Here is a 12,674-nt window from a genome sequence, read left to right on the forward strand (position 1 = left end):
ACTATTACGAGTGCTGGGACCATTTGCTTGTCGTTAGAGAAGCTTTAAGACAGAGGAGCGGCTGGCGCTTTACGTTGCCCTTTTTTAGTATTTTTAGTGACTCGTGTTTCTTTTGACATTTTCAGATTGAATTTAGATTTTTATCGAAATTTGGCGCATTTTCTGTTTTTTTAATTAATTGATTAAGGTTCCGTGCAGCATCGTCCGCTTGGTGCTCGTTAGAATCGATAGAAAATTGGAAGATTCAACGAGGAAAGTTTTATCTTTACTGTTTGGGACTCGACGCGTTTCTTCCGCGATTTTGAAATTGTATTCAGATGGAAGATTTTTATTGGAATTTTATTGGCATTTTCTGGGTTTTGATTAAAGTTTAGAGTCGCATCCTCCCTTTGGTCTTCGCTAGAATCGATAAGAGAGCTCTTGGAAACTTCGATGGGCAGTGTTCTATTCACAATCTTTAGAATTTTTCTTCTTAAAACGTCACCATTTTTTCCCTCCTTTATTTCCCAGAATGAGACCAACATCGAAATATAAAAACTAATGTAAGAAATAATAGAGCGAGGAGGCAACATTTATTTCATAATAATGAACAACAGTTCTATACGTAATTGTAAATATTCTATACGTTCTATATATTTGACGCGAATAATAATTCTGTTTCATAACAATTCTATTCATTGGAAATAGAACGTGTAGTCTTTGAACTCGGCCGAAGGAACGCTGTCATATTACAAATAGAAAGGAATTCTCTTGCATCTGCTGTACAGAAAGAAAGATATTCTTCGTTAGAGTCGGATCTTAGCAGCTGCCTGCAAAGTAATAACGCGTGACTGAAATGATAAAAGACCTTTTCTGTCGATCGATCGATCGAATACGAGCGGGACGAACAACGACCCGGCGATATTGCGCCTGATGAAATAACGCCGTGTCGCCATAAAAATGTTTCCACGTTTGAAACGATCGCGAGACAAAACGCCGTTTAAACCACACCACGTTCCTTCCATTCTACCGCGACTAATAAAAAGTTTGCAGAAGCGCCGGTTGATTTAAACGGCAGGATCTTTGTATCCGGAAACGGCGAGCTTACGTCGTGACTTTCCGGAGGAAAGTCGTTTTTGCGACAGCCGAGCGTACAATTAAAAGTTAAGACTGCCTGCTCTGAACAGTCCGCAACAGTCGGCTGGAGATTTTTCCACTCGCTCGATGCCACGGAAGCTTCGAACGTTCGTTTCGCCAAAGTTTCTTTAACCGCTTTAATTTCCGCCGTTTGCGCTTAACGTTCTGAGAAATTGTTTCCCAGCTTGTGAAAAACAAAAATCGCTTCTTGTAAATTATTGGCTTGTTCGAAACGTACGTATATATTGTAATATATAATGTTTATATATAATATATGTAGTGAAGATTATTGAAAAACATATCTACTTTTGTATCAGTTGTATTAGCATTGTAATAGTTTCTTAAAGGTAGATAGCATTCTTGCTAATCGTCGTTATCATTGGGCTCAATAGGCACGTTTCGAAGAAAAAAAAAATGAAACTTCGTTGCGAACCAATGTTGGTCGGCCATGAAATTCGCTTGCCCATTAGATAGCGCTCTACCTTGGCGAGTTGATCAAAGTGGAAGGTGAAGGGTAGTTTCATCGAAATCGTTCATAAAATCTTAATACCACTGGTGATTTTAAATTCGTCAAGGAAACACAGGGGGGAGGGGAGAAAAAGGTGGGAATCAATTTTAATATCCTTAGATGTACAGAAGTATTATCTGAATATACAAGAAGAAATGCAAATCCATAAATGGATACCAAAGCATTTTATTATTTCCGTTTCGGGCCAATATACCGTGTGATATGCAAACTTTCAAAGATCAAGAACGTTTCACGTTGCCAAGGACGTAATGGCGACACGCTGATGAAACGAGCGAAAATGAAACGCACGGAGGGAAAATATCATATCGCTGAGAAAAATCGCGAAGGTTAATCGCGTTTTAATCGTTGTTCGATCGAAAGCTGATTGAACGTTGCCAACGATGCGCTCGATTCTAAAACAAATAAGCACGTTTTTACTTACACACGAGCGCGAAATCGTTGTATTCTTCGCGATCGAAGCGTGACCGGAAGCGCGAAGATGCATCGCATCTTTCTCGCCAAATGCAGACTGTTTAACTCTGGCTACGAGCACATAGCCGCGTCACGATCTCCGGTGCTGATTTACAGTGACGGTCCAGTCACGTTTCACTCGCGGCCCGTTAAAATATTATCCCCCGGGACGAGAACTGAATAATATTTCGTCGAACTGTAACCGGAACGTGAGCAAGAACGGCGTAAATCAAGTTACAAGCGTTCCTTTTATCTGCTTCTAATACGGTGTTCGGGTCGACTGAAATTTCTGATTTTCACCGTTTTACGTTCTCGTTGTTGAATTTTTATTTGAACTGGGAGAAAAAAAGAAATATGTATTCTTTTTTTAACGCTTTGACTGCCACGCCGAAATCACACGTTTCGTTCGGGACGCCACGGCAGTATTTTTATTATTCAAAGCATATAATGGCAAAATAGTAATAAATTGACGATGTAAGACAACGTTCTTCGCCAATGGACCGTTTATCTTATTGGTGGTCACGAGTGACATATTATAAATAGCGACATATTATAAAAAGGCTTCGTTTATTTCAACAAACCATTCGCACTCGTTGTTTCGTCGTATGCAAAACGCGCGGAATATATTGTTGAAACGTGTAGAAGATATTAGTAAACGGTATTTGCTCGTTCTACATATAATAGTAAGGTATGTGCACACTTCCAACTTCAATTATATGATTATAAAGCAGCATTTACGATTATTTTCTAAGGTGTGTTTATAATAATATTCGTAGATTACCCTTCAAAGATATGGATGCAAACACACAGTGCACCGTTAGATGCGAGATTTGTTCTCATTCTTTCTTTATTGATGTTTTAATAAAAATGTTTAATCGTTCAATGGGGCACTTTTTATTTCAAAGTATCTTCTATTTATCGGTTATATTCAAAATACCCTAACTAAAATGTCAATTTTCATACAATTTTTACAATCGTAAGAAGTTCGAGCGCTCCGGTCACCGATGACCAACGTGGCAGTCAAAGTGTTCAAATTGACGTTTTGACATGAGTTTGCAGTCGTGCGTCGAAACAATTATAGGGTCAACTATCGCGGACGATTTTATTGCACCAATCGAGCGGATAGTAAAAGCAAAGTCGCATATAAATTTGATAAATCGACGTGCCGTTTTTGTGACACCGTGATGAACATTGACTTGTAGATATAATTATAGAGGACATGCAGATACAAAGTTGGAAGAAAAGCGCGATCGTTTCTTGACATATTACGTTGTAGGAGATGCGAATTTTTACGAAACTGTCTGATGCAAAATGTCTGCCAAGGTGTCGTAGGAAATTTCGAAAGAGTCTCTTTCCAAGCGGCTCGAAGCAGTCACCTTTCTACCTACCGATGGAAGTCGTGTCGCGATTCTATTTCTGCCTTGTAAGTACCACGTACGTACACTATCGTTCACAAGTATTCCGATACTTTAATTGATTTACGCCAATAAGACGTAGAGCGTGTAACATATAGTAGAAGCGATATGTGACATATTGTACGTCCATGTAATAAATTAATGGAAAATGAATAACCGTAGAATATTTATTTAATCAATAAGTTATACATCTTCTTCGATGTTTTTACAAACGAATTATTGTAATTAACTGTTGGAGTTTTAAAAGTAGAAATTTATGGAACTTGAACAAGCGTTAACTGCTTTTTTTTTTATTTCAACGATGGAATTGCTGGATCGTCACGCGTTCAATGGAACTTAGAACCAAAGTATTTCGACAAATTTTCCGTATTTTCTTATACTTTCGTAACTTTTTGACGCAGGAATATTCTAATCGTAATTAGAGCTAACGACGTTGTCAAATGCAACTAAGAACCTGGGATACTTTTGAAGCGTAGTGTACTCGGATAAAACTAGTTTCCAACGCGCTCGGTACCGATCGATGTAGACGGTGATCACGTTGATGCACTTATGGTCACGGGTCGATGTTATCGAGAGCGTGCATCGACGAAATGCGCAAGGGACGATAAACGTGGCTACGTTCCTCTTCGATGAACAGAATCCTCGACTCCGTGATTGCGATTTAATAAGCTGGTTTAATTTCTTTTTAACGATCCAATGATAAGCATTTGCATGTGTTCAGACGGTTAATTACCAGGGAAATGTGCGAGTATATGGGTCAGCGTGTCTGAGAAGATTTTCAAGATAAAAGAGAGGAAGAATGTTGGATAGTCGGGGAATTTTGATTATCAGTTAAAATCTTTGAGAATTATCGCTGAATAAATAGCGCGAATGACCAGGGATGATAAAGTTTATGTAAACAATAGTGAGAATCATGATAACAATGTTCATTGCGGGAATAAATGTTATAAGAGTGCAGTAAAAAATAATAACAAAGTGCTTCGCGTGTCTGAATCTCTCGCATATTTTAACGAAGGAAAAGAAACTACATTAATCCGAAGCAAATGATTATATTATTTATTTAAATGATTATATTTATTCGCGTATATTAAATAGCTCCTTTAGGGTGAGCATGCTAAATCTGAAGTTTCTATGATATACAGGGTGGTTGGTAACTGGTGGTACAAGCGGAAAGGGGGTGATTCTACGCGAAAAAAGAAGTCAAAAATATAGAATAAAAATTTTTCGTTCGAGGCTTTGTTTTCGAGAAAATCGACTTTGAATTTTCGCTCGGTACGCCCGTGCACTTTATCACGTCTCGTTATAACGGATCTCACTGTAGATCGTTGTCTCGATGGATATACATCTGGTCTTTTTAGTTTTCTCAAGCACCGAAGCCATCGACAGTGTATAGACAGTAGACAGGCAACGTTGGCTTCGGGGCTTTCAGTTATAGGCTAACACTGTTAGCGTGCGGATCGGGACCAGCTCAAATTATACTCCTACTTGTACTTACGCTTCTGTATTAAAATATATTTTCTACTTTACAATTTGTCCACGCGTTCCTCTGTTCATACGTCTAATAGCCTCAACACATTAGGCGAATAGAATTAGATTTACCGCAAGAACCACGGTGTTGCTGTTGGAGAAAGCGTAAATGGGAATCTGGAAGCTCCACAAGGAGCGTAGATTTTAAACAATTCAAGAATTCCCGGATAATCGGTGGCACTTGAAACAAACTTGAGACAAACAAGATGTCACGTATGGCGCGTCTCTGCTCAAGCAAATAATATGTTTCAACTAGAAAGCTTAAGTATATATTCGATTTTTCAATCGAAAGACACGAGACAAGCCATGTATCTCGCTGCTATCCTTTAAGAATCTATGTCGGACACCTATCGATAGCGGAACATAAGTATTACTGGTAAGGAGACCAGATATCACAACTAAACTCCAAACGGGGACGAAGAAGGCTGCGGTACAACTGTTAGAAAGTATTAATGTCAGTACAGAGCTTCGATGCTGTGCTGACGAGACCGAGGATCTTGTAGCATCGGTTAACGATTTCATGGATGCGAGTTTCAAACGATAAATTGGAGAATAACGTTATTATGGCGTTTACGCGCTAATTAATTTAATCGAGTTAAAGCTCGAATATTACATTTCGTATCACTTACGCGAGTATTTACATATCATCGTATGACCACGAAGCTTTGACGCTATGAGAATGGAATGTAGAACTTGATATACCTCTGAGTTTGCTCCGCGCACGCGCATTACAAGCACGTCGGATGAAAACTATCTTTTCAATGATCGATGGTGTTCTATCGATTTTTTCGTACAGAAAATACGATAGAACAGTGGAAAATTCGTTCACCAATATCGTCATTTTATCGATAGCGTTAACGTCAGGTGTTCTGGTGCTATCGGTAATTAAGGTAGTAACCTGGATATCGGATAATAATTAGCACGTTATAACGACGAGAGATTATTTGGCAATCCTAAGTGTAGTTTGCAGAATGTTCTGATAAGTTGTACCTTCGTCGAACGTGGTTTGAACAAGTCGAAGTTTTGTTATCGATGGACGATCAAACGTAGCTTCGTCGAGCTCTTGATGGGTTACCAGTCCATCGAACGTAGTTTCGAACAAGTTGTGCTTCAATATGCTGTCTATGGTGTTGGTATTTAGAGGACATGAAAACGGATACAGATTGGATATGTAGAATGCAACGTTGTCCATTGAGAAATCGTGGAATTCGAACGTCAGGCTTGTAAAACGTGATACTCCTTGTATCAAAGGTAGGAATACGATACATACTGATAAGTCTGCCTTTGTAGAACACTATACTGGTCATCTTGGGGTCGTGGAACGTTATAGCGATGAATCTAAACTCGCAGAATTCGATACTGTTTAGAGTTTGGATTTGATCAATGTTTTATGAGAAATGATAATAGTGGATTTCGAGGTTTGCCGAAGTCGTTGGATCTTCGTGGTCTTTCTGATCTCTAGATCGCTGAGTTTCTGGTTTTTGCGAATCCATGCGTTTTCAAATATTTGGTATTCTTCAGATGTCTACAATTCGTCAAACGTTTTTCGTGTCCGTGTCTCTAAAATGTTTGGAATTTCTTGGGTCTTGGTGATCCGTCGGATCTCTAGATTCTAGATCAACGAGTCTGTGATTTGTAAATCTATGCACCGAAGAACTTTTAGTATTCTTTAAATGTTTAGAATTTTTCAAATCTTTGTCACCTTCATGTCTCTAGAATCTTTGAAATTTCTGTGATCTTTTAAATTTATAAATTTGAAATAATTAGATCCCGAATCACTGAATCTTCTAGAGTTATTCCAGGACCTCTGTAATACTTGCAACTTTTGCAGCATAGATTTCTAAATTGCCTGAAATCTCTTGTTTCTTTTTTTTTAATTTATGAATCTCTATAAAATCCATGGATTTTTTAAATTATTCTCAAATTTATATGATTTTCCGGCAGTACTCCAAGTCCTCTGTAGTTCTTGAAATCTTTGGAACCTTAGATCTCTAGAACATCTTCCATCTCTTCCTATCGGCCATAAAATTTCTATGATCTTACAAACTTATGAAAATATGTCAATTTTTAGATTATTCGACCCTCTAGAATTACTCTACGATGTTCATAATCCCTGGAATCTTCCAAGTCCGCTAAATTCCTGATAGAATTTTCACGGTTGCCTAAATCTCACCAATATGTATACAAAATCAAACGAATCACAAACCAAATACGTATCTACACCCACGATACGAAATATCTGTGAAACAAAATATTATTCTCAGAAATATTTCATGTTATCGTACCAAGAACTAAACTTGTCGTATTTTCCTTGGACGATTTGTCAATTGGCTCGAGAGTGAAATTTATTATTTATATCCCCCTTCCTCTGTGGCCACGTACTTCCTGCTCCTTATTGACTTCGCTTTAGCATTACGTATTTATAGCAGTATGAAATATTACCGAGAGAACGTAAGTACGTGTTTCCTGTTTCCTAACAATTTACACAGCCGAGACCAACTAAAAACTGTTCGTTTCGTTCTTGCGATCTTGATCACAGTGTGAAGCGTGAAGTTCGTTAAAATTGTTGGCGGGGCAAAACACAAACATCGCGCGTAAATCACAGTTAGTTCGATCGAAACTAGGTGCTGTTTATTTATTTTCCTGCCGTGTCTCGTGCTAGTCGATGATTCCGATCTGTTAACAAGGCAGCCTGCCAAACGTGACATTCTGCTGTTTCCAAAAATATATCCCGATGATATCACGCCTGTTTTTCTTCATAAATTTTCTTCGTTGTTTTCAACTAAAGTACCATAGCTAGATACTGCAGGGAGGAAAGTTTGGTTGCTTCGACTTTGCCTATAGACGACAGCTGCTCGAATATATCAGTGTGATTTATCGTATGGACTGGTCCAACGAATACAATGGATGCTGTACTCTTCTGCGACTTACGTGACGATTTCTACCTTCTTTTGCGTGTTCTTTCGCGATTACCGAATAACGTTAAACCAGAGTGGTAATACAAATTTCTTATTTTTATTTCCTGCCTTTGCGTCCACTTAAATTCTGTGTTACAGCGGCAAATGGCCAAACCGCAAATTCATAAAATTGCGAAGCTTTAGGGATATGTAGGTACGTATCACGCAAAATTCACTCTAGAAGGGTGAAATTGACCCCTGAAAATCCGGCTATATTTCCAGTTTACGTTATAACGCGAGAGTTACTAGAGAGAGAAAGAAAGCCTTTATACGAAAGTTGGTTACTGTTGGATTTGGTAAATCAGCATTATCGTTTGACAAAAGAAATATCGATGTTGTAGCGAGCTATGACGCAAAATGGGAAAATAGCCGGATTTTCAGCAGGCAGTTTCATCATCCCCTTAGGGAGAATTTGGGCGGAAAAAAAGATTGCGGAATATATAGGTATCTATATATACAGGGATTGAACAAAATAATGGAAAGACTTCTTACACTCCATATATATATATATGTATAACATATGAAAAGCGTTTCCATTAGTTTTTCCAACTCCTGTATATATATATATCCTCTACGTATCCCCGAAGTTTTATAATTTATTGAATTTATGGCTAATTTTTCTCTGTTATTAAATTCCTTAATTTTCTTCGTCTACTTGATTGATCTTAATCTTCCTTAATTGATTCTTGATCTTACAAGGCGTCTGTAGAATGAAGTAACAAAATGTAAATTCTAGGAACGAAAGCTACTTTCATCAGAAGACTTTCGTCGTAATGCATTCGCAACTATTGTCCGTAAATATCGTGATACGTAAAATGGAAATTACGATCGCGGTGCTCCATGAATGATATTGGCGCGACTTGTGTAAATCCAAGTGAAAAATATTAATAACTTGCAACGAAAGGGCAATTGGTTGCTCGATTGATTTTATTACCGAAAAACGAAAGAGCAGGGAGTTTTCTGCTTCAGTAGTTCTCTGGCGTAATATAAACTACAACTGGATTCGTCGTCTAGAGCAGAAATACACGAGTCGACCTCGGAAACCCGATCGAAAATAGAAGCAAACGGTCGCTCGAATGCAGATCCGGTGTAACGAGTGAACTCGTCAGGATAGGAGACGGTAATCGAATTAAAGCATCGCTGGTAGTTAGCGTCGGATGAAAGCTGTGACATGACGCTGCGAATGCGCCGTTTCAAATCGAGCAGATCCAACTCCAGTCATCGTTCGGGGATATCTATTCTGGCATCCTTCCACCATCGTGTCTTTATATTCCGGCGCGTAATTCGATAATTTGATTTTGCTCAATGTTATGCAAATAGTCCTGCCTCGAACAAATTCGTATCGATCGAGCTTGAAATCTCGTTCTTCGAATAAAATGCACAAGATTATGTCAGATCTTATATTCATATTATCGTTCATAATTAATTCGAATAACGCACACTTTACCATTTACGTTCACACATTTCCTACAATACATTCGCACTTTCATGGTCGATAATAAGAATGAAAGTCAATAAGAGATAAGAATAATCTTTGATATCATTAACAAATACGATTATTTATTGGGTCAATAAATACTGGTTTGATCTGTATTATTGGTTAGAAATTACACGTGTGTTTCGTTGAAATTACTGAAATGGTTTATTTTATTTTATAAAAGTAAAAGTCTATCGACTTTTGAAGTTTGAATAATTACGAGCATTCGGCTATACATCCAAGGTATTGACGATCGCGATGATGAATTTTGGAAAGTTTTAGTCGGTTGGAAATAATACTAGAAAACATAGTTTGCGACTCTATGCTTTTAAATCTTTGATGATGATGTCACACGGTATGTGATAGTCCAATATTCCAAAAATTACAGGAAAGTATATGCATGAGCATCGTAATGTACGTTGTTTTATTTTTGCAGTTACCTGCTTGTGTGAGATGATTTTATCGTTATCGAATTCGAGACTCGAGTCTCTTGTCAGCGTGACGGCCATTGATTTTTATTTAATCGCTTTCCGTTTTATTTCATATCGATTCAACGTACCTCATGGTTTCCCTTAGTTTGGCGAAAAATGAACTTTAAATTCGATATGTAACAACCAGTGCAATGGAAACTGCTACATTTCACGAATATATCGTTCGTTTTTCTCTCCAACTGAAATTATCCCGTCATTACCCAGTTTTACGATCCCTATCAATTTTATTCGCGCATTAATTTTAATTTAAGCATTTTGGCACGCAGTTGCATGTAAACTCACCGCTGTCGTTTTGGATTGTTTGTTGCATCGTAGGTCCAGGCGAATGTCCCAGGATATCACGCATTCCAGATCCACAGAAAATCTCACAGTACCCTATTTCAGGTATGTACAACTCTACAAATTTCAATTAGAACGGCTGTACGACGATGAGTTGCAAGCATTATGTATAGGATTAGGCAAAATATATATTTTCTGTGTGCATGCAATTGACTTCCAAAACAGACAATGCCACGTAACTTACAAATTATTTATACACATATCTATATCTTTTATTCGCTGGTCCTACATTGTACCATATTATTTCATTTTCTTCATTCATTCCTATACACCGTGCGTCTCATTTTCATCGATACACGCAGATATCCATTAAGCTGTACATTATTGAAAGAAGTATTACGAATCAAGCTTACTTTCCTTCACGGAGATGGAGTATCCAGGCGGAAGTTTCGAGATTTGAAGCCTGACCTTTGATTTTTCAAATGGAGCGAGAATGAAACATGCTGCGTATATTTTAAATTCTCTACAAAAAAAATGCATTAACATTTTGACTGCCACGCCGAAATCACACGTTTCGCTTAGGGCGCCACGGCAGTATTTTTATTATTCAAAGCATATAATGACGAAATAATAATAAATTGATGATGTAAGACAACATCCTTCCCCAATGGACCGTTTATCTTATTGGTGGTCACGGGTGACCACCGTGGCGCCTTGGCAACAGTCGATAGCGACATATTATAACGAGGCTTCGTTTATTTCAACAAACCATTCGCATTCGTCGTTTCGTCGTAAGCAAAACGCGCGGAATATATTGTTGAAACGTGTAGAAGACATTAGTAAACGGTATTTGCTCGTTCTACATATAATAGTAAGGTATGTGCACACTTCCAACTTCAATTATATGATTATAAAGCAGCATTTACGATTATTTTCTAAGATGTGTTTATAATAATATTCGTAGATTACCCTTCAAAGGTATGGATGCAAACACAGTGCACCGTTAGATGCGAGATTTGTTCTCGTTCTTTCTTTATTGACGTTTTAATAAAAATGTTTAATCGTTCAATGGGGCACTTTTTACTTCAAAGTATCTTCTATTTATCGGTTATATTCAAAACGCCCTAACTGTCAATTTTCAGACAATTTTTACAATTGTAAGAATTTTAAGCGCTCCGGTCATCGATGGCCTCCGTGGCATCGCAGGAGAAACCGTGACCAACGTGGCAGTCAAAGTGTTAAGGTATTCGAGTCGAAGAATGGTCGATTCAAAAGATATTCTAACTTTGATTCTTGCGAATGTTATCGTATGAAAGACGAGGAAAGATAGCGCAGGTGCTTGTACGTTCTCCTTGTCTCTCGTACGCTCAACTTGACGAAGTTAACATGCTATACCTTTTAAACTAATCGCATACCGGTATACCTTAACACTTTCCTCTAAATAATTAAAAACAAACTGCATCGAGCGATGCATGTAGAAAAATGCACATATAGTTCCATTGAAAAAGGATAAAGGTAGCCTTGAAATCCCGAAAACGTATTCGCCTAGACGAGTCTGGTGGTCGTCGGAACACGTCCCCCTTGAAACAGAACAAGTTTTATCTGAAACACTTTCTCGAATAACGTATCGACTATTGTCAATCTGCGAATATAAAATCAAAGTTTTAACCATTGTAAAATTTTCATCAGGAAGGATTAAAAATCCGCGGACATTGCACAAATACGAGAAGTACGTACTCGTCGGTTTAGCGGATTTTACTTGTTGCAACATCAGATAACTCGTTCGCGCCTTGTGCTCCTCCATTCTTCAAACTTGTTATTTCTCTCTCTCTCTCTCTCTCTCTCTCTCTCTATCTATCTATCTATCTATCTCTCTCTCTTTTGTAGTTGGTAATTTCATTGACGGAAGCCTTCCATTGTTGCTCGCTATCTTCGCAGGCCATTCTGTCCTGTGGATACGTCTTTTAGGGTTCGTTTATATACGGCGCATGGCTCGTTGCATCGTGAAATTGCATCGTGTCTCGCCTCACCGACTCTGCTTTTGCAAAGAATACAGAAAAGAAAAACGAAAGAATGAAACGGAACAGAGGAGAAACAAAAGGCTACACGAATAATATTCTGTATTTAATCGTGTAGGATTCAATTCTGTTCGTTCGTATTAGAAATTTCGAAACTCGTTTGTTCCAACGAACCTATTTTAACGTAGAGAGTCAAGGAATAGAGAAAGTACGGGGTTTCATCGTTTCAATGGTTAATTAAACTTTTGCTTTCGCAGGAGCAAGAGTCGCAGCGTGGATCATGGATTCGCCGCGCCTTTCGATTGGGATTCGTCGAAGAACAAGGTCGAAGGACGGTTCGAATCGGTCGACGAATTCACCAAGGGTGAGTAAAATATTGTTTTCATAAATGTTTATTTAAGAAGGGATTTTCGCG

At 38.1% G+C, this 12,674-nt stretch overlaps 1 protein-coding gene across 12 annotated transcripts in view; it reads left to right on the forward strand.

The window, feature by feature from the left end:
• The window catches only part of LOC122567592 (TLD domain-containing protein 2), a 278,674-nt gene that overhangs the window by 173,291 nt on the left and 92,709 nt on the right, over window positions 1–12,674 (forward strand). For 9 of the 12 annotated variants that reach the window (XM_043726306.1, XM_043726304.1, XM_043726303.1 and 6 more), the window contains 2 exons: window positions 10,278–10,346; window positions 12,517–12,623. In XM_043726306.1, the coding sequence (XP_043582241.1) occupies window positions 10,278–10,346; window positions 12,517–12,623 (176 nt within the window). The remainder of the gene's footprint in view (window positions 1–10,277; window positions 10,347–12,516; window positions 12,624–12,674) is intronic. The other 3 variants (XM_043726308.1, XM_043726305.1, XM_043726296.1) reach the window with 1 other exon arrangement.

The sequence above is a fragment of the Bombus pyrosoma genome, linkage group LG5 (assembly GCF_014825855.1).
Source record: "Bombus pyrosoma isolate SC7728 linkage group LG5, ASM1482585v1, whole genome shotgun sequence".
Taxonomy (NCBI): domain Eukaryota; kingdom Metazoa; phylum Arthropoda; class Insecta; order Hymenoptera; family Apidae; genus Bombus; species Bombus pyrosoma.